The 23,334-nt window shown below is 40.2% G+C and overlaps 1 protein-coding gene across 1 annotated transcript in view; it reads left to right on the forward strand.

Annotated features, from left to right (window-relative positions):
* The first annotated feature begins 1,301 nt into the window (after positions 1 to 1,301).
* The window catches only part of DARS1 (aspartyl-tRNA synthetase 1), a 75,684-nt gene continuing 53,651 nt past the window's right edge, over positions 1,302 to 23,334 (forward strand). The window contains exons 1-4 of the mRNA XM_058301031.2: positions 1,302 to 1,604; positions 3,550 to 3,607; positions 7,828 to 7,920; positions 22,933 to 23,035. Of these exons, the coding sequence (XP_058157014.1) occupies positions 1,539 to 1,604; positions 3,550 to 3,607; positions 7,828 to 7,920; positions 22,933 to 23,035 (320 nt within the window). The 5' untranslated portion in view covers positions 1,302 to 1,538. The remainder of the gene's footprint in view (positions 1,605 to 3,549; positions 3,608 to 7,827; positions 7,921 to 22,932; positions 23,036 to 23,334) is intronic.

The raw sequence follows: 23,334 nt of genomic DNA on the forward strand, positions 1-23,334 counted from the left end.
TGTTGTCGTCAGCACGGGAAGTGTGTGCGGCACCATTCCTGGGCAGGCTGCACTTTCTTTCGCACTGGGCGGCTCTCCTTACCGGCGCACTTCTTGCGCGCAGGGGACACCCCTGCATGGCAGGGCACTCCTTCTCTCTCCATCTCTCTGCAGGTGTTTCACTCATCTTTATCTGACCTCTCTTCTGAGATCCAGACTGCAGATGGCCAGTGGTTACTTGGACAATGATCTCTCTCAAATGTCTGAAACGCATCTCATACACACCACATACAAAACTGAGCCACGATCTTTCCCTCCCTGTCCCTTCCGCCTTGACTATTCTTTCTGCTCATCAGGCCACCACCTACTCCTGTTTTAGATTTTAGCTGAAATATCACTTCCTTAGGGAAACCTAAGGTGAATGGGCCCCAAAGAAACATTTTCATAGCACCAGATAGCACTAACCACATTTGCAAACAGATAGCAAGCTCCACAAAGGCAGAGATGCTATGTTTACAAACTATTACATCCCAGCATCTGCATGAGAGAGACTCTAGAGGACTTTCATTTTCCCTGGGCCTACCTGTACTCTTTTAACAAGTATTGATTGTGACCACTTCGTGCCAGGCTAAGACAGTACTAAGATAATTGACCTAGACAGGGTGCAAAGAAGCCCGCCGGGGAGGCAGCATTTCACCAAGCCCCCAAATTACTTTCAATTGCGGTAAAAGGCTCATGAATGTCAATTTTTAAAACACACACACACAACCTAAGTTCGGGAGATCCATCCATTGACCAACCAACGCTAGGCACTGCCTCTAAAAAAACAACAGATCCCGGCAACGAGCGCGAAGGTGTGGGGTTGTGTTTACACCTCACTTCTCACTTGGGTACCTGTATCCCATCCCGCCTTAGCAAACGACTTGCCCAAAACCCAGTACTCCTGTATTCCAAGGCACCGACGAGCGGTTTGAGAAGACGCCTCTTTTGACCCCCAAAGGTAGAGATACACCGCGGCAGGGAGGATTGAAGGCCAGAAGGTCAAGGGAGGAAAACTCGATGCCAAAGCTTGCGTGGGTGTTTTCCTGAACAGTCTACGGTTAAAGCCGGAAGAGTTTGGGAGAGATGGAAATAAAGCAGGGCAGAAGCCGCAGGTAGAATAAAGTTGAAGCGATACGCATCGGGACCCCGGCGATCCATAGCGCCACGGGGTACGGTACTAGCTAACCTGTAAACCAGTCCCTCAGAACCAATCTCGCGAGACTATAGTGAATTCCCCGGGATTCCCTCTAACCCTGGGAAAACTCCAGTAGGGGCGGGGCAAGAGAAGGAGGAGCCGGCGGCGCGTGGCCTCCTGTCTTACTGCGCTCTGGAATCTCGAGATAGCTGCGGGTCTCGCGATCTTCCAGGAGCCGCCCCAACACGCGGAGTCCGAGCGCGTGTGCTGAGACTGGAGTGCCGGGAGGGCGGAGACTGTGCGGGAGGGAGAAGCCCCTTTGGCCAGCTTTACGGAAGCCTGCGAGGGAGGGTGGTGACCGCTGCCCCGTTCCATTGTCCCGATGCCCAGCGCCAACGCCAGCTGCAAGAGTCAGGAGAAGCCGCGGGAGATCATGGACGCGGCGGAAGTGGGTTCACTCCTTCCGCGGGCTCGGGAGGACCGACCACTGGTCGGACGTAGGGAGGGTGTAGGGTGAGCGGGGCCCTGCCCGCGGGGGCCTTATCAGCACTTTGGACGCGGCCTGGGATCCAGGTGTCCAGATCCCCCGCGAGGCCTTCTGGGTCTGGCTTGAGCAGCGTGGCCACATCCACTCTGGGTCGCATTTCTTTCAGGGTCTCTTGGACCTGAGCATCCTGGCCTACGGGAAGCTTGTCCTTGGGGTGGGGTGCGGTGGGGTGGGCGCGAGACCCAAACTGAGCCGGAAGTAGGAGCGGCGGGGTCACACTTAACCTCCTTAGGCACGTTCTTCACGTCTTGCACCCTCCCCCCTTTGGAAAATTTTAAATATCCATAGTTACTCAGGCCTTGTGGTCCTAATGTTTTTTTAGTAGTGACAGGACTTTGCAGAACGATCTGCCATACGTGTTCAGTGATTTTCAATACGACAGCTTTATAGGACACTTATCGTTTTTGTTATTTCCTATCGCCCATTCGGACCCAGTGAATTAGATAGGGAAGTTTGCAGGGGGTGCCTTTCAGATGAAGTGACCTAAAATCAGGAGGGTAATTCCTAAAACCCAGTGGTCCTTGAGTGCTTTTCAGAAATATAAGTTTAAGACTATCCAAGTTGTGTGTGCTGTATTACTGTTGAGCTTTAATCCCTTCCCGGCTCCTAAGTTTTCTTGGAGCAATTCTGACTTTGAGGTAAGCTACACAAGAAATGGGTCAGTACAGGAAACTAAGTGGAAAAAGGTTTGCTGAAATAAGAGAAGTACTGATAAAAATAGGTGACACCTCTGTTTCTCTGTATTCCTGTTGGCCTTTTTATGGGGCCCTCATGCTACTTGATGTGGCTGAATCTACTGGGTTGTGTATCTTTGTTCTTCAGGTGTATTTTTTTTTGTATCTGTCAAAAACAAAACAAAACCAAAAAAATAATTTGTTCACTCAGGACCATGAGGTCTGTTTTGGTGAAATACAAAATCCAATATCCTTCAGATCTAAAGAAGAAGATTCCTACAGGTAGTTGTAGAGTGACAGGAACTAATTTTTAAATAAAATCTAAGGGAATTATTTTTGTGTATTCTTCATCTGATTAACTCTGTAAACTATCAGTGCGCCCTTACAGATAGCATAGATCTAGATAAAAGGTAGAGATTGTGGTAGAGTTGTTTTCTAGCTAAAAGGATCTTAAAAGATTGTTTTATAAATAATGAAATTAAGGTAAAAGGTCACTTATGTTAATAAGTATAGTTTATTGATAATAGTTTGGACCCAGGTCTCCTGTTTCCTTGTTAATGTCTGTAACAAGGAGTTCAATATATTGTCAGTATAGAACAACTTGTAACCTGGTATGTAGAAGCCAGTTTTTAGAAACAGGAAGCTGGTAAAATTTTTGATGATGTTTTACAAAAGTTGTAGTTAGCTGCATCTCCAATTTCTAAAAACTCTGGACAGCTGGTGCTCAGAAAGCTTAACCCAAAAGGTTGGTTCTCTTTGAACATCTCTTCCTGTAATAGGAAGTTAATAAAATTGTGGCACTGCATCCTACTCCCTTCTCAGAGGAAATTTATATGCCTGCTTTGAAGTAGTTTAATTTCCTTTTTTGAAGAAGTTAAGATGTGTTATACATGTCTGTAAATTTTATCTGAGAGTGCCACTATGTACGATGTATCCAAGGAGTGGTGATTGTCAAAACAAACTAACCAGAAAATGTAGGCCCTGTCTCTTTATAGGATATATAGTAAATACAATGTGATAAGATTTCCACACTCTAAAACTGCTGTCTCTCTTAATTAATAAGATGATTGATAAGATAAAGCAAATTCGTTTTTAAGGTCTATGTATTTATGTGTATACTATGTTTTCAGTGTTTAAATAGAAAGTCACAATGCAAAAAAAATTTTTTGTAGGATTATGCTAAAGAAAGATACGGAATATCTTCAATGATACAATCACAAGAAAAACCAGGTTAGTAGCTATGTCATAATAAATAAAGCTTTTTTTTTTTTTTTAAGTTTTATTCCATAAAAGCTCTTAATAAAGTTTTAAAGTAGGTTTGATTCTAAAGGCCTAACTCTGGAAAGCTTAAATCACGCTAATAATTCAAGTGGGCGCTATAACCCTGAGTAACACCATTTCTTTTAAACATAAGTCAGGCTAGGTCCCCTAATCTAGAAAAGGAAGAAAATATGTTAAGTGAATATTATATTAAATGGAATATTTTAGTTGGTAAACTATGAAAAGAATATTCCTCAGTAATTAGGTAAGCAGAAGATTTAACTTTGGTCTAGAAGATAAAAGAAGAGTGGTCGATTTTAACTGTCTTCATCATATTCTTTTTGCATGCTATATTTTGTACCTGTGAAGCAGGTGCTCAACCACAGAGCTACACCAGCTCCCCTGCTATATCCTTTTCGACTTTATTTTCTGACCACTTTTGGCTATTAAATTTCAATACCACTGGATTCTTTCACACATTCACTCTCTCATTGAATTATTATAATGTCTTTGAAAACTAGATGGAACCGAGGTTGAGAGGTGTTGAGTAATTTGCCTCACAAGACCAGAATTGGGCTGACCTGTAATTGGGCCCACAGCTACTGACCCCAGATCCCATGGTCTTTCTATCATCTCTAGCTTTTTTGGCAGTGAATGTAATTTGAGTTTTAAAGTTCCCTCCATTTTGTTTACACTTAAATATAAGTGTCTGGGAATGAAACTAATTGTCCTTAGATTCCAGTCTATCTTTTATTACAGCTCCTTTTTTGTTAATATATTTTTACAACTTTATAATAATTCTTGGAAATCAACTTGTATGTTGTTTCTCCCAGACCTATAGGGTTGTTTTTTTTTTTGTTTCTTTAAGATTTATTTTATTTATTTCTTTCCACTTCCCCCTGCCCACCCCCCCACCCCGTCCATTCACTGTACGTTCTGTGTCCGCTTGCATTCTCAGTACCAGGAATCTGTGTCTCTTTTTGTTGTTGTTGCGTCATCTTGCTGCATCAGCTCTCTGTATGTGTGGTGCCACTACTGGGCGGGCTACACTTTTTTTGTGCAGGGCAGCTCTCCTGGCAGGGTGCACTCCTTGTGCGTGGGGTTCCGCTATGTGCAGGACACCCGTGCATGGCATGGCACTCCTTGTGCACAGCAACGCTGCACGTGGGCCAGCTCACCACATGGGTAAGGAATCCTTGGGTTCAAACCCTGGACCTCCCATATGGTAGGCAGACACTCTATCAGTTGAGCAACATCTGCTTCCTTTTATTTCTATTCTGCATGTCATATGTAACTTCAACAGATTTTTCTTACTTAGCTGTTTAATACTCTTTTTTGTTTTAGTAGACACTCCAAACTATGTCTTTTTTTTTCAGTCTTTGATACAACAACAGACCTTTTCAGTTCTGGCCTATTGGAAGTACTAAGTACTTCTGATTTAGAGGCTTGCCTGTGAATTTCATGCTTTGGAAATAATACACTGCCAGGTCAATATTATTTTCATTTCAAATTTGATTTACAGCCTGGTCACAAAACAACTTTTCCTTCTCAACTTTGCAACCAAAGTAATTTGCTAAAAATAAACCATTCCCCAAAGATAAATAGTGAAGTTAAAGTAATAGAGTATAAAATGGGCTACAAGCAGTATAGTATAGGGCAAGTACTAGGGGTCATTTGAGACTTTGTTTGCAAGAGTGGTCTTCTTGAAACACTTCACTGAGTTCTAATACAAACTTGAATTTATATTAGAGTTTGAATTTCTTACATGGCCCCAATCAGCAGTTGACATAATTGCTGGAAAATCGCAAATTACTGTATTCTTCTACTTATAAACTCCCTCCATCCTAAGGAAAGATACCTATGTATTTAACCCAATTACAGTAGCATAACAAATAAGATTTTGCCTTTGGTGTTTACCTCTGCTAAAATCCTGACACTTTGTTCCACGTGAAGTTTCTTTTTCCATCTCCTTCTGTCTTTCTCCAAATTCATTCCCTCTAATGCCATTGACTCTTGAAAGTGTGGAGTAGACAGTTTTTTAAACTAGAACACCACCACGGTTAATCACAATGCTTCAACCACACATTGTTGGAATACGGCGTGTCCCTCATGTTGGATTGTGTTAAAAGTTGTGAACTCCTATACTGTTAGTTGGAATGCCACAAGAAAGAAGGGCTAGTACCCTTTTTCTTTTTGTAAGTACTTTAACCCATATTAACATTATAATTCTCTTTTAATTTATGCTTTCTTGGTTTGATTTTGAGTTTTGATTGCCTTGTTTTTTTCCTTCAATCTTGATGTTTTCAAATCTGCCTTTTAAAGTCTTAGGTTACTTTGTCTTTTTCACACTTCTCTTTTGCTGGAGTTTACACAGCAGTCTTGGAAGTCACTTTAACTCATAAGGAGATCTGTTGGGAGTGTTTTGCAGAATCTCTCTCATGATGCCCAGTGGCTTTAAAATTTCTCATTTCATTCTACCTTCTTTTGGTAATGAGAACCATGATATTCTCCTAGTAAATCATATTCTTTCTAAGCTATGTCTTTGTTTCAAGGGACAAATTATAAATACATTTAGACAAAGTAGGTAATATATATTTATAATTTGATTTCATTATAATACCCCCCCCTCCCTCCAGATAAGGTACTTTTGGTGTTGTAGTTTCACTGCATATGACATTAACAGGGTTAGGCAGCATAACCTTTGAGAATAGGGATCATTTTTTTTTTATTTCCCCCTCCTTGCAGCTTGCTTGCTGTCTGCTCTCTGTGTCCCTTTGCTGTGTGTTCTGTGTCTGCTTGTCTCCCTTTGTTGCGTCATCTTGCTGTGCTAGCTCTCTGTGGGCGCATGGGCCATCAGCTCTTTGTTGGGGCGTGGACCAGCTTGCCTTCACAAGAAGGCCCTGGGACACAAACCCAGGGCCTCCCATATGGTAGATGGGAGCCCAATCAATTGAGCCGCAGTCACTTCCCAAGAACAGGGATCTTTTATTACTTTTGATACTATGTCATGTCTTACTGCATTTTTAATACTTAAATTTTTTCTTTACCATTCACATTATTACATATTTAGAAAATAATGATTTCTGGTTCTTGGCCTTGTATTGCTATCTTCATATAATAGTTGTTTTGTTATAGTTTTCCTATTTTGAGGACTCTGGATCAGGGGTTCTTAACCAGGGGTCCATGAGCTTGAATTGAAATTTAAAAAGAACATTATTCCTGTGCAAGTGTGATATATTTATTAAATAATACACAGTGTGGACTTAGTAAGGGGTCTGTGGTTTTCACCTGACCTCCAAAGGGGTCAGTGGAACAAAAAAGTTTAAGAACCCCTGATCTAGAGTGATTGTAGCACTTTGTTAGAAGTCTTGGGGGCATAATAGTTGGACTTACGTGCAGCAAAAATGTGAATTTAATATAACTAGGATGCAAAGTATAAGATGACATCAAGCATATTGGATTTAGGAACTCAGGAAGCATCTTCAGGGTTCTCTGTCTCCACCTCTCGGCTCTGCTTCCTTTAGGGTATTGCTCTTACTCTCCCTGCAAACTCAGATGATTTGAAAAGATGACGGCTGCAACTCTGGGCCTATCCCATCTCAGTTCACCATCCCCAGGGAGACAGCATTTCATTCCCAGTGAAGGACTTTGATTAGCTCAGTTTGAGTAACACGTCCTTCCTGTATCAGTCACTGTGTTCTGGGAAGTAGGGTACTAAGATTGTCCAGGCCTGGCAGACATTCCCTCTCCTGTGGCTAGCTGACTTAGACACTGTGGGCATGCAGACAAAAATACAATGTCCACTTCAGGCATGGGCAGGTGAGGACAGGCTGTGTTTAACCTTATAAGTTATTAAAATGTTTTCAGCAGTATAGAGATTGAATTAGAAGGGGACCAAGGAATGGCCAGTTAGGAGGCTATTGCTATAGTTTGGGCAACATACAATAGTAGCTTGGTTTGGGGTGGTGGCAGTGGAGACGGTAGAGAATTGGATAGATTTTTTTAGATATTTTTAGAGAGTACATTTCACAGAACTTGAGGTAAATTGCATATATAATGCTTGGAATGCATGTTAAAGATTGAGAATTATTTACAGTGATGCCAAGTACTTACACTAGCTGTCAAACTGAAATAATTATGATCTCTTTGTAAATTCTGAGTTACAAAATTGTTTCACTTATTTGCTGCAGATCGAGTTTTGATTTGGATCAGAGACTTGACAGTACAAAAAGCCGATGAAGTTGTTTGGTTACGTGCAAGGGTTCACACAAGCAGAGCTAAAGGTAAGATTTATTTAATGATTGATGTCCTTTTGGCAGAGACTTTCATTGAATTTTTTTTTTTTTTTTTGAGGAGGTACCCGGAATTGAACCTGGGACCTCTTACCTGGAAAGCAGGCACTTGATCACTGAGCTATATCTACTCCCCTTCAGTGAATTTTTTTGTCTAAAAATTCCTCAAAGGGAAGCGGACTTGGCCCAGTGGTTAGGGAGTCCGTCTACCACATGGGAGGTCTGTGGTTCAAACCCCAGGCCTCTTTGACCCATGTAGAGCTGGCCCATGTGCAGTGCTGATGCACGCAAGGAGTGCCGTACCATGCGGGGTGTCCCCCGCGTAGGGGAGCCCCATGCGCAAGGAGTGCGCCCCGTAAGGAGAGCCGCCCAGCGTGAAAGAAAGTGCAGCCTGCCTAAGAATGGTGCCTCCCACACAGAGAGCTGACACAACAAGATGATGCACAGAGAGCTGACACAACAAGATGATGCAACAAAAAGAAACGCAGATTCCCATGCCACTGACAACAACAGAAGGGGACAACAAAGATTCAGCAAATAGACACAGAGAACAGACAACCCAGGTGTGGGGAAAGGGGGGGGGGAGAGAGAGAGAGAGAGAGAAATCTTTTTTAAAAAAACTTCCTTATAGAACAAAGTAAACATTTTTAAAAATTTACTTTTATTTTTAAACATTATATCTAGTCCATGGTTAGTCAATTTCAGGTTTCTAGAAGACATCCTTAAAAATAATTTTACCCTAAAAACTTAGATGATATCTAAGAGTTTAAAGTACTTTTCTAGAATCTCTCAAAAGTTTATTTTCAGTGAAAAGTGTTTTTGAGAAGTTTCTTGTTTATTAATGGTCTTATATTTGCCATTGTTTAGACAGGGAAAGAGGTAGAAAAGAGATAGGCTAAGACTGAAGTGTCCAATAAAATAGCCACTCTTCACAGTAGCTGTTTAAATTAATTAAAATTAAATAAAAGAAAAAATTCACTAGTTGCACTAGCTGTCTTTCAAGTGTCACATGTGGCTAGTAACTTTCATATTGGACATCGCAAGTAAAAGAACCTTTTCATCATTCCTGGAAGTCCTAATGGGCAGTACTGTGCAAAGAATTTAGAATTAGCAACAGAGAAGAAAGCACTTTTTATTGGTTTATAATTTTATACTTTTCACACGTTTTTTCACAGTAGATCATTCCCACAAAATTTTGAAGTAGCACACAGGCATTGCTCTTCCACTATATAAATGAGGACACTGAAGCACTGAAAAGACAAAGTGATTTGCCGAAGATCACATAGTAATCTGTGGAATTACTAGTAGAATCTAGCTTTTTTTTTCCTATTATTTCTCCCCCTCTTCCATTGTTTGTGCTTGCTGTCTGCTCTCTGTGTTTATTTGTTGTGTGCTGTGTTTATCTTTAGGAGGCATCAGAAACTGAACCCAGGACCTCCCATGTGGGAGGGTGGCACCCAGTTGCTTGAGCCTCATCTGCTCCCTGTTGTGTCTCCTTGTTGCATCATCTCATCGTGTCAGCTTGCTCCCTGGCTTATCATCTTTAGGAGGCACTGGGAACTGAACCCAGGACCTCTCATGTGGGAGGCAGGCACCCAACTGCTTGAGCCACATCTGCTCCCTCCAGACACTTTTTTTTTAAGATTTTTTTTATCCCCCCACTCCCCGTTATTTGTGCTCACTGTCTGCTCTCTTGTCCATTTGTAGTGTGCTTTCTGTGTCTGCTCGTCTTGTCTTTAGGAGGCGTCGGGAACAGAACCTAGTACCTCCCATGTGGGAGAGTGGTGCTTGTTTGAGCCACTGACGCTCCACACTTTGTTGTGTCTCTCTTTGTTTTTCCTCCTTGTTGTGTTTTCTCCTTGTTGTGTCAGCTTGCTGTCTTACTCATTTTCTCTAGGAGGCACTGGGAACTGAACCCAGGACCTTTCATGAGGTAGGTGGGCAGCCAAACGCTTGAGCCACATCTACTTCCCCAGAAGCTTTTTAAGTTACCCTCTGTCTTCTGAGCAGAGTTAATTGCTTCTACAGTATTTAATAATATCCCATGGTACAGTGTTTCTTATATTGTTTCATTGTTTTTGTTATTATTTTATCTTTTTAAAATAGTGTTTCAAAATATTTTAAATTATTATAGAATTAGAAAATCCCAGCATTTTAAGCACATGGCTTGCTCTCTCATGGTCACTACTGTTAAGAGTTTGTCTATTCTTCCTGAATCCTCCCCCCAAAAAGATGAATACTGATGGATTTTGAGCTGAATACTGGTGAACTTTTAAATTTTTAAATAATGTTGATTTGCCTTCCAGAAAGGTTGGCTCATTTATTCTACCAACAGATAGTCACATTATATTGTAATCTTTGATTTACTGTCTTCCTACCATTATGCTGAGACCTTTATTTCTCTCTAAACAGGGCACATTCATTTTCTAAACATAGTTATTTAGCAAATTAAAAGATAGAATGCATGCTGCATTCTGTTCCTGAACCAAGAATGCCTCCCTTCACACTTTGCTTCATCCCTTTGATATCTCTTTCTAATCAGCATTTAAAATATGTAGGCGAATATGTCCCTTGTGGTTATGAACAGGGATTTTGGAATGAATCCTGAGTCTGCACTTATAATGTTACCTCAGCAGATTGCTTCACCTTTTAAGGCCTTGGTGTCGTCTTTCATGAAACGAGTATATACTAGCTAACTTAGGATGTTATTAAATAATGTTTGTAAAGCCTTTAGCACTGTGCTTCATGCAAATAAGCCCTCAATAATTGAGTGATACTAATGAATATGATCGTTCCTTCCTTACCTTTTGTAGTTTTTTGTGTAAGTATCTCTTCCTTTGTAGTCTCCTTTCGTAGCAAGGCATTACTGCTTATTTTTTCTTTTTATGGTACCAGCTTCTAGTAAGAATACTAGTGAATAATGGATGAATAAATACTAAACTAGGTGTTTTATGCACATATTAAAGCGCGTTCTCTTCTGGGTCTTGTACATACTGTTCAGTAGCTTACCCTCTGAATGAGATGATAAGGCATGTATTTTAAAAATTGGAAGGTGATGGTAGCACAATATTGTGAATGTAATCAACAGAATTATATATTGGAAAGTAGTTAAAATGGAAAATTTTAGGTTATAGCTATGCCACCAAAATAAAATTTTTTTGAAAACTGAGGACTTTATAACGCAAAAAGTGAACCCTAATGTGAACTGTGGACTATAGTTAAATAGTATAATTATAGTAATACTGTTCTATCAGTTTTAACAAAGCTCCCACACTTATGTAAAATGTTAACAGAGAAAACTATGCAGGGGAGGGTGGTAGAATATAGGAATCTATTTTCTGCATGTTTTGTCTCCTCTCTTTTTAAAAAATACTATTAATTGGAATATGGTGGTAAGCATGTCATAGCCTCTCTCCTTCGGGAGGGGTTAATCAGAAATACAGGGATGGGAGGGTAGGTAAAGGCCCAGAGGCAGGAGAACAGGGAGTGTGTGGTAAACTGCAAGTAACTCCTCACTGCAGGTTGTTCATTTCAGTTGGCATATACCTGCAAGTGGGGTTGTAATAAGGAATGAAGCTAGAAAGACCATTGGAGGACAGATCAAAAAGGACATTGGAAGCTCTGGTAAAACCCTTCCAAGACTTACCAAATTAGATGCAGTTTCCTCATTATGGCTTTTCAGACTGTACAGTGTGGCCCATTCTGCCCTCCTAGTCTTTGCTCTTGGTTGCTATCCTTTTACGCTGACATTGCCATTCTGTGATGTGGCTTACATTTCTTCCATCTTCTTTACTCGTCAGCCACTCCATCCTTGGATTTGGCTCTCAACACACCCACAGTAACAATAGACACAATAGGCCAAAGGCAGGCCTCATGTTAAGGATATTCAACATGTAAAAATCTAGGGGTGGTAAATAGATAAATAGTAGGTAGAGGAAAGACATAGAATAATGTATCTTCATTAAAAAATTGGAAGACAATTATAAAGCAGTATATATGTGAAAACATACATAATCTCCTAGGTTTTTTTTTTCCCATTCTTATGGCAGATTAATTTAGTCTTCTAATTGTTTGGAATATCAGAACAATACCATTCTTGCCCCTACGCATTGATCATCGGTGAATATTAACAGCACTAAAAGAAAAACAGCCAGAAATATTTTGTCTACTTGTGAAAGAACAAAATCACCTATGAAATAGTCTTCACCAAAAAAATCTACGTAAATCTTACTTAAGCTTTTAAATCTAATAGGACAGAGAAACATGTTAAATGATAATAGGGATGCAGTTGGGAAAATCCAGACTCTAGGCAAATATACTGGGCAAATGACCGAGTTTCTTCAACAAATAAATGAAAAGGAAGGGGAATCTGTGGATGAATAAAATCTTAAGACACCTCAACCAGTCACTTATTTGGATCCTAATTTAAATAACAGTATAAAAAATGTGACAGAGAAGCGGACTTGGCCCAGTGGTTAGAGCGTCCGTCTACCACGTGGGAGTTCCACGGTTCAAACCCCAGGCCTCCTTGACCCGTGTGGAGCTGGCCCATGCGCAGTGCTGATGTGTGCAAGGAGTGTCCTGCGACACGGGGGTGCCCCCCGCGTAGGGGAGCCCCACGCGCAAGGAGCACGCCCCGTAAGGAGAGCCGCCCAGCATGAAAGAAAGTGCAGCCTGCCCAGGAATGGCACCGCACACACGGAGAGCTGACACAACAAGATGACGCAACAAAATGAGACACAGATTCCTGTGCCGCTGACAACAACAGAACCGGACAAAAAGAACACACAGCAAATGGACACAGAGAACAGACAACTGGGGCATGGGGGAGGGGAGGAAGAGGAGAGAAATAAAAAATAAATCTTAAAAAAAAAAGTGACAATGGTGTTTGACAGTAAGGAATTGTTGACTTTTTTTTAGTTGAGATAATAGTATTATAGTTACATTGTAAAAAATAGAACTTATCTTTTAGACATCCATACTGAATTAGGTACGAATGAAATAACTTGATGTGGGATTTGCTTCAAAGTAGTACAGGAAGTGAGGGTTAAGTGGATTGGGGTAAAGGTAAAAAAATTGCCATGAATTGATAATTTTTTTTAAATTTATTTATTTTTATTTATTTATTTTATTGATTTTGTAAAAATATTACATTAAAAAAAATATGAGGTCCCATTCAACCCCACCACCCCCACCCCACCACTCTCCCCCTAGCAACACTCACTCCCATCATCATGACACATCCATTGCATTTGGTAAGTACATCTCTGGGCACCTCTGCACCTCATGGTCAATGGTCCACATCATGGCCCATACTCTCCCCCATTCCATCCAGTGGGCCCTGGGAGGATTTACAATGTCCAGTGATTGCCCCTGAAGCACCATCCAGGACAACTCCAAGTCCCAAAGGCGCCTCCACATCTCATCTCTTCCTGCCATTCCCCATACCCATCAGCCACCATGTCTACTTTTCCCACTCCAATGCCACCTTTTCTCTGTGGACCTTGGATTGGTTGTGTCCGTTGCACCTCTGTGTCAAGAGGAGTCTCAGATTCCACATGGATACTGGATGCAATCCTCCTGCTTTCAGTTGTAGGCACTCTAGGCTCCATGGTGTGGTGGTTTTCCTTCTTCAACTCCATGAATTGATAATTTTTAAAAAAATATTTTTATTTCTCTTCCCTTCCCCCCAACTCCCCCCTCCCCCCCCAGTTGTCTGCTCTCTGTGTCCACTCCCTATGTGTTTTTCTGTGTCCACTTGTATTCTTGTCAGCGGCACCCGGAATCTGTTCTCTCTTTTTGTTGTGTCATCTTGCTGCATCAGCTCTCCATGTGTGCAGCGCCATTCCTGGGCAGGCTGTGCTTTACTCGCGCTGGGCGGCTCGCCTAACGGGGCACACTCCTTGCACATGGGGCTTCCCCACGCAACGGACACCCCTGCATGGAATGGCACTCCTTGCATGCATCAGCACTGTGCATGCACCAGCTTATCACACGGGTCAGGAGGCCCTGGGTTTGAACCTTGGACCTTCCATGTGGTAGGCGGATGCCCATTCATTGGGCCAAATCTCTTCCCAGGAATTGATAATTACTGAAGTACATTGGGATTCTAGTTGGACAGTGGTGTATTTCCACATCCTTACCTATAGTGATTATCAGTGTTTTTTATTTCTGCTAAATTAGATTATCCAAAAAAAAATTAGAATTTTGTGCTTTGAATTTGCAGGACCCTGATTGCTACTGTTCCTATAACTTATATAGGGAAAACTTATATTAATGAATATGATTTATTTGGGATTATTTGTGTGCTTTAAGTCCAGAAATATAAGACATTCAAGCTAGACTTAGAGAAACAACCCATGTTAGCAATTTTAAGGAGAACAACACTCTGTATAAAGTATGCTATGGAAATGGAAGTGTCAGAATTATTAGTGTAAAAAATATGACCATTAGAATCCTGCTGTGCAAAAGTGTTATGTCTGTTTATATACCTGTGTAGATTTTTTTAATCCAGATTAAGAAAAGTGCTTTAATCATTTAAAAAAAAGATCAGATTTCTTATAATAGGCTTAATGTATACCATTCCTAAAAGTTAAGTATCTTTAAATACGAAGGAGAGCTGTTTAACTTCTTAAAAAATTAATATTTTTTTACTGTTGTGAGCTTACAAAATAATCATCATTCATGTGTAATGTACAGAATTCCCATATGTCACCCTTCCACCAACACATTACATTGTTTGTGGAACATTTGTTATAGATTATGAAAGAACATGATCAGACTATTACCTCTAACTATGGTCCATAGTGTACACTTCGTATATTTTTATACCCCTATGTTTAACTTTTTTTTTTTAAAGGAGGTACCAGGGATTGAACCTGGGACCACGACCATGGGAAGTAGGCACTCAAGCCACTGAGCTACACCCACTCCCATGTGTAACTTTTGATATACTTAAAATTAGTTTCTTTTAAGAGTAAAAGTTCCTCTCTGCCTACAGGAGCCTGCATCAAATCTTGGTGCCTGTTTCTATCCTTCTCTCCCATTTCTCAGCTCACCAAGCTCTGTTCTTTACCCCCACTCGCAATAAATACTTTTTACTAGCCTAAAAAAAAAAAATAGTAAAAGCTTATGAGCTTAAGTTACGCCTCCATATTAAAAGAATAATTAGAGTATCTGTAATTCCTTTCCAGTTTTATACATGCATGTATGTTCTTCCTAAAAACTTACTTATACTTCCAAGTAACTAGTTTTTTTTTCTTTTTGGTAGTCAGATAATTTAGAGTTTTTAATACAAAGGACCAAACTTCAGCTTACTTCCATATTATTCATATTATTCATGTAAGAACATTTATTATGAAATGATAAATGGAAACTATTAAAATGTTGGGGTCTCTTTTATTCTCTATCTGATTACTGTCATCCACTATTGTTACTCTTTTCTCAATTATGTTATCTTGTAGTTCTGTTTTTGGGTTTTTTTTTTTTAAGGTTCTATCTATCTATCTATCTATCTTCCCCCTCACCCCTTGTTGTTTGTGCTCTCTGTCTGCTGGTCTCTCTAGGAGGCATCAGGAACCAAACCTCCCATGTGGGGGAGAGGTGCTCAGTCATTTATGCCACCTCAGCTCCCTGGTTTGTAGTGTTTCTCACTGTCTTTCCTCTTTTTTTTGTTTTTTAAAGATTTATTTTTATTTATTTATCTCCCCTTCCCCCCCAACCCTGTTGTCTGCTCTCTGTATCCCTTTGCTGTGTGTTCTTCTGTGTCTGCTTGTATTCTTGTCAGCAGCACTGGGAATCTGTGTCTCTTTTTTGTTGTATCATCTTGCTGCGTCAGCTCTCAGTGTGTGCAGTGGCACTTCTGGGCAGGCTGCACTACTTTCACGCAGGGCGGCTCTCCTTTCGGGGTGCACTCCTTGCACATGGGGCTCCCCTGCGCAGTGGACACCCCTGTGTGGCATGGCACTCCTTTCATGCATCAGCACTGCCTGTGGGCCAGCTCACCACATGGGTCAAGGAGGCCTGGGGTTTGAACCACGGACCTCCCATGTGGTAGGTGGATGCTGTATCAGTTGAGCCAAATCTGTTTCCCTGTCTTTCCTCTTTGTGTCTCTGTTGCATAATCTTATTGCATCAGCCTCCTGTGCCTGCCTGTCACGCCAGCTCACCTTCTCTAGGAGGCCCCAGGAACCGAACCAAGGACCTCCCATGTGGTTGGTGGGAACTCAGTTGTTTGAGTCACATCTGCTTCCCTTTGTGTATTTTTTTCATTCAATAATTTTATTAAAGTATATCGTTCATACTTGACCATACATAAACAGTAAGTATATTACAAAACAAACGTGCATATCATCATGCAGGGCTCCCATACATCATCCCACCACCAACATCTTCCGTTGTTTTGAAATATTTCTTACAAACTATGAAAGAGCATCATCAAATATCACTACTAACTGTAGCCCATATCTTAAATTTGGTGTGTTTCCCCCAACCCACTCAACTCACTCTGATGGTCAGTTTCTCTCTCTTGACTCATGGTTGTTTCACAGCTCTTTTTTGATTTTTGCTTCAGCTTATTCTGAGTCTTTATAATTGCCTAGCTTAAGTTATCAAAATTGGGCCAGGGACTCTCTAACGGGGCACAGATCCAATTCATGGGGCGACGAGAGACTCCAAAAAGTGCCAGCAGATGGCACTCGTTGGCATATCTTTCCATGGAGGTGTCTCTTTCAACGTCCACTTGCCTGTGATTCATGTGTGACCAGAGCCAGAGAGTCCAAGTGGACTCTGCTGGCCAAACTCACTCAAAAGAATCCACTTTCTCCCCTCTGCTGCACCTTCCCTTTTCCCACGGGGAAAGTCATCTGGATCTCAGTTGGCTACAGTAAACCAAGGATTTTATCTAGGCTGTTGGCCTTGAGGGTGGGGGGCAGGTGCTGTTTCTGGCCATGGGGGCTAGTAATTCACAGTTTTTGTTTTGGCTTCTTCATCTCTGTTCCTTGTGCTCCTGGGTAATGCCCAGCACTCTCCTAGTCTGCAGTTCCCCACACAGCTCCCTCACACAGCTTTTTTCTTCCCCCCTTGTTTTTGTGAGAGTTGAACCCTGCCTACCTACTCCAGTGCCATCTTCCTGGAAGTCCTAGGTCTATATTTTTATTTGGTATTCTCATCTACACATATTAAGCTTTTAAAAATAATTTTAGCTTGGTCTTTTTAGCTATATTTATACATTTTATTTTATACACAGGTGTTTCTGATATGTTTAACCTAATATTTTAACTTACAAAGAGAATTAACTAGTAAACAAAGGAAAATACTAATTGTGAGTATTAAGAAGTTAAAAGTATATTATCTGTGGCTGACTTGGCCCAGTGGTTAGGGCATCCGTCTACAACATGGGAGGTCTGTGGTTCAAATCCCAGGCCTCCTTGACCCGTGTGGAGCTGGCCCATGCGCAGTGCTGATGCACGCAAGGAGTGCTGTGCCATGCAGGGGTGTCCCCGCTTAAGGGAGCCCCACGGGAGCCCCATATGCAAGGAGTGCGCCCCGTAAGGAGAGCCGCCCAGCACGAAAGAAAGTGCAGCCTGCCTAGGAATGACACTGCCCACACGGAGAGCTGACACAACAAGATGATGCAACCAAAAAAAAAAAGAAACAGATTCCCATGCCGCTGAAGCGGACAAAGAAGACACAGCAAATAGACACAGAGAACAGACAACCAGGGTGGGGGCGGGGAAGGGGAGAGAAATAAATAAATTTTTTTAAAAAGTGTGTTATCTATGGAAAGCGGACTTGGCCCAATGGATAGGGCATCCGCCTACCACATGGGAGGTCCGCAGTTCAAACACCGGGCCTCCTTGACCCGTGTGAAGCTGGCTCATGCGCAGTGCTCATGCACGCAAGGAGTGCCCTGCCACGCAGGGATTTCCCCCGCGTAGGGGAGCTCCACGTGCAAGGAGTGTGCCCTTTTTTTTTTTTTTTTTTTAAAGATTTATTTATTTATTTAATTCCCTCCCCCTCCCCTGGTTGTCTGTTCTTGGTGTCTATTTGTTGCGTCTTGTTTCTTTGTTTCCTTTTGTTTCTTTGTCCGCTTCTGTTGTCGTCAGCGGCACGGGAAGTGTGGGCGGCGCCATTCCTGGGCAGGCTGCTCTTTCTTTTCACGCTGGGCGGCTTTCCTCACGGGCGCACTCCTTGCGCGTGGGGGCTCCCCCACGCGGGGGACACCCTTGCGTGGCATGGCACTCCTTGCGCGCATCAGCACTGGGCATGGCCAGCTCCACACGGGTCGAGGAGGCCCGGGGTTTGAACCGCGGACCTCCCATATGGTAGACGGACGCCCTAACCACTGGGCCAAAGTCCGTTTCCCGAGGAGTGTGCCCTGTAAGGAGAGCTGCCCAGCGCGAAAGAAAGTGCAGCCTGCCCAAGAATGGTGCCTCCCACACAGAGAGCTGACACAACCAGATGACACAACAAAAAGAAACAGATTCCCCGTTCCGCTGATAAGGATAGAAGTGGTCACAGAAGAACAGACAGCGAATGGACATAGAGCAGACAACTGGGGGGAAAGAAGGGGGTCAAAATAATTTTTTTTAAAAAAGAAAGCTAATTATTTTTTTAAAAAAAGAAAAATATATTATCTATATAATTCAGGAGCTTGGCAGCCTTAAAAGACAGTGGGAACTGATGTAAATGTAGGATTCCTATGTGTCTTTGATAACCTAGTTCTGCCCCAAAGCCCCACTTCATTGCTGAGCAATCAGCAGAATAAGACAAGAGTGAACCTTTTGTCCTACCTACCATATTTGTTCTTCAGGTCAGAAATAAAGATTGTACTAGGCACTATAAAGGAAGGTTTTCAACTTGAAATTTTCTCTTGAGTAAATTTAAGAAATCAAATTTTTTAAAAAGCTTAATGAAAATGCATTGTAATAATTTAAAAAGAAACAAAAATGCATTGCAAATTTTGTGTTAGAGCTTAAATGTGAAATAGCTAAAAATGGTGAATTTATTCAGCTGCTTTGGTCATTGACTTTGTTTTCCTTTCTATAAACTGTCTCATGATGGAGAGAGGTCACAGAGAAGAAAAATGAATAATATTGAGCAATTGATAAGTCTGTCCTGTAAAGTTCCTATATTAACGTGTGCAGAGAACTTTTTGCTAAATTGAGAAATTAAGACTGTTTCTTAGAATAAAAAAATCATAGGTGGACATGGTAAAAAGAAAAATTGCAATAGTACAGAGAGATAGAAAGTTAAAATAGAAGTCTTACAACTTCTCTCTCTCCATCCCACCATACTCTCTTCCCCTAAGAGTAACAGTCACTATTTTTTCTTTTATATCCTTGCTGGGGAAAAAAAAAAAAAGGATTTCACAAGCATTTATTGGTATGTATCATTCTATCCTTTGATTTTAAACTTTATACAGAAAGGAGCAAACACATCCTTCTCCCGGTAATCATCAGTGTCCGTAGCCTGTTATTGAACTAAGCAGATCCTGCAATGTTCAGTTTATCACCAACCAGAGTAAAAAAAAAGATGATTTTGTTTACTAACACCTGGCATGGTCTCAAACATGGTCTCAAAATTATTTGAAATAGGTGGTCGGGTTACTAAGAAGCCAGTGCTATATATTTTGTTTTGAGTTTTTCTAAGTGGACTGTCAGGTTCTAGTATTTGAAAGTTGCTTTGAACACAGAAAGCTTGGAAACTACAGTAGTAGAGACACATGGAGAGCTATTTGAATTTCAGTTATTTTGTGTAAATTATACTGTTATGAACATATTTGTGCTTAAGGCTTTTTCATACTGAATTTCCTTTAAGATGTATTCTGAGATGAATTTATTAAGTCAAAGAGAACATTTTAAGCCTTTTAATGCCCAATGTTTTCTACAAATATTGTGGAAGTTTACGTTGCCATCAGAAAGTCATAAGGGAACATTTTTCTTTTAATTCTCCTAAGCATTAGATATTACTATTTTTAAATCTTTGTTAACTTGAGAGGTAATAGTACATGATCTTTGTTTGTTTCAACTTGCATTACTTTCATTACCAGTAAAATCTTTTCCTTATGTGTATTCACTAAAGACTCCCCACTCCTCTCCAGATTATCAGTTCTGGTCCATTACCCATTTATCTATTGGGTTCTCAGTATTTTTACTTCATAAATCTTTATGATCTTTATGTATTAATATTTTTAACTTTTATTTAGATTGTATATCATTTATTACATCATATACTTTTGTCCCCAGAGTATTGTTTTCTTTTAATATTTTTGTATATAAACATTTTATCATTTTTAAGCTTTGAAAGTTTTTTCCTACTATATAGTATTGCATAATATTCAGTTCCCTTGTTTACTCCGTTTTTTTATTTGCTGGTGTCTTTAGTCTCCTAAGTTCCATCTATAATTGGAATCTCTAATTTAACAGGGTCTGTTTTCAATTCTTTCTTATGCCCTGACCTGGCAGTTTGAGTGCTACCACAACATTTTTACTTACTGTAGGTTTATAATATTATGCTTATAGGACTGGTCTTCTGACTTCATCTTCTTCCATCTGTGGGCTCTTTTTCCTAATAAGGGGTTTAATTTTTAATGATACATATAATAAACATTGAATATTAGAAGAGAACAATGAACATTCTTATTCCTAGGCAGCTGTTTGCTGCAAATTCTGTTCACTTTACCTATGACCACTGGTTTCATTATTTCTTTTCCATAACAAGCATGTGCATTTATTTCTATATTTAACCTCTCAGAACTTCCCAGGTTCTGCTTACTGCTTGGGTTGAATATTGAACATGACCAAGATATCCTTTTGTCCCTGACTTTTCTTCTAAACATACTTGATTGTATTGTTCCCTTAAGCCAATTTTTTATACTTAGAAAAGTAATATTTTTTAATTAGAGAAAGTTCAGAAAATATGGAGGACAAAATAATTCCCTATAATTTCACCGTTCATTTGTACCTGCACCTTGGTGTTTATTTCCCTATGCAATCAATATTCTTACATAAACAGAATTGCGATTATATTCTTCAAGGTTTTATCACTTTTCTCATGTAATAGTCTATCATGAATGTCTACCAAATATTTACCTTTGTGTTCCCAGCACCTCGCATTGTTTTGCACATTGTTGTTCAGCTGTGAAATAGGAATAACCAGTCCTCAAAAAGTAACCGGCAATAGTGGTGCTGTTGATAATAATAATAACAGTTAACATTAATTGACTGACAGGCATGATTCTAAGCATATTATAAAATCCTCAAGAAACCGCCATGAGTTTATTATTTTCTCCATTTTACAGATGAGGAAACTGTGGCATAAAGTGGTTTAATAATTTTCCCACAGACCCCTTCATTGGAAGTGTTAGGCAGTTATCTCAGGCCTTTTGATTTTGGAGCTTTTACTCTTGACCAAACCCTTATGTTAAATGTTAGCGCCTGGTGTTGACCCACAGATGTTTTCCTGTGCTTACGCTTTGTAAATCCTGTAGAGCTCTCCATTCTCTCTCAAGATCCTTTTTTAACATTGAAGTTCAGAATTTCTGTGCTATTACAACTGCTGAAATACTCCTATTAAATCATGGCTTAGCCTGGCACTTTTTAGTGCATATTACCTCCCATTTCATGCTAACATTCTGTTCTAAGGCGGTAGTGTCTTGCTTTGGTTTCAGTAGTAGTGTCCAGGATAATGGCATTTTTATCCATCTTCAAAGTTCTGTGTGGTAACAACCTTTGTTCATTCAGGATCTTAAAATCCTTTTGAATATGTTTGGTATTAATACATGCAACTTTCTTTTTAAGATTTCACTTTGTGACTGGATAACACTCCAGAGGAAAATTAGATATGTTTAGTGGTAAAATCTATCAATCAGATTATGGCTCAAGGGTTGGTAGATTATGTCTGTGTTGATGGTTGTTATTTGCAGCCTTTTTTAAACTGCTGATTGCTGTCTGATTTGCACTTCAAAATACTGTATGTAGAAAGTAAGAATTATAAGTCTGCTTGCATTTTGGCTTTTTCTTCCCAAAGCTAATTCTGAATTTAAAAGGTAATTCTCAGTTTAGAAACCAGAATCTTCTTTTGATGTTTTGCAAGGCAATCTGATAAGAAAAGGGGTCTTGAAAAGATTTAACTAATTTTGTGAGGAAATTGTTTTTAAGTCTCTGATTGAATTCTGGAAAACTATCTGCTTTGGAGGAAAGGGGATTATCACAGAATACATAGTGACCGAAATCTGTTTCTGAATAATATGTCAGAAGGTTGAGAATAATGAATAGCAATTTCTTACGAAAGACACGAGAAGCAGAGGCTCAGGATATTAAAAAAAAAAAGAAAGAAAACTAGTTATGGGGCATGGAGAGGATGATCTTTTATAGATAAACTAGTTATTTGGAGTAAAAAAATGTGGAGCTGCTATAAAGTGTGAACGACTAGGAAGATGATAAAAGTGAAAACAAGAAAAATGGAACATGAAAAAAACTAACCTTTCATTGTAAGTGATCTTTAAAATGCACTTTGGTAGGAAATAAAGCTGTAGATGGACCACCCCCGCAGAATGCTTGCGTTTTCTTGTTATTAGCACTTTATTAGCACTTTTGTGGTTACATCATTGACGCTCCCACAGAAGTTAGTACTGTGCCTTTGCATGTAGAATATACTAACTGTTCAGTGAATGTTGAAGGGGATCTGAAGTTATTTGAAATTTGTTTAATAAATCAATACCAGAAAATTTTCTTAATATGTAATAATTCTTTTTTTTTAATTTGTTACATACCAAACGTGAAAAGCAAATCTTGTTACTCATAGTAGGAACTTGAGTTTCTTTAAAACTTGTCATTTGAGTATGGTCATTTTGGCTTTGGAAGCTGGGTACACATGTGTACGTGCCTGACGAGAAGAATAATATTTGGCCTGATTTTAAAGTAGGGGATCTTTTTCCTTCTTTGTAAAACCTGAAGTAGCATGTCCTTAATATACTTGCATTCTTTCTGTCTTATTCAGGGAAGCAGTGTTTCTTAGTCCTACGCCAGCAGCAGTTTAATGTCCAGGCTCTTGTAGCTGTGGGAGACCATGCAAGCAAGCAGATGGTTAAATTTGCTGCCAAGTAAGTAAGCTATTATATCCTGTTGTCAGAATAAACAATGGTGGGAACCAAGACTCCCAGGGGTTTGGACCATTTTCATACATTAACATCAATGCCTCGTTTGTTTAAAAATGTAGTTATTTAAATTGTCAGTTCAATGTTGCTGAATACATTATACTTACAAAAGAGAAAATATGGAGCACAGGCTTGAAATTCATTTGGAACTGCTGAAGCAGCACTCTACAGACAAGTCGCATTTACTTTCAAGCAGAGTAACAAAAAGCCTGGCAGCCTCAACATAACAGAGTAACTTTATTTTG

Source organism: Dasypus novemcinctus, chromosome 7, assembly GCF_030445035.2.
Source record: "Dasypus novemcinctus isolate mDasNov1 chromosome 7, mDasNov1.1.hap2, whole genome shotgun sequence".
NCBI lineage: Eukaryota > Metazoa > Chordata > Mammalia > Cingulata > Dasypodidae > Dasypus > Dasypus novemcinctus.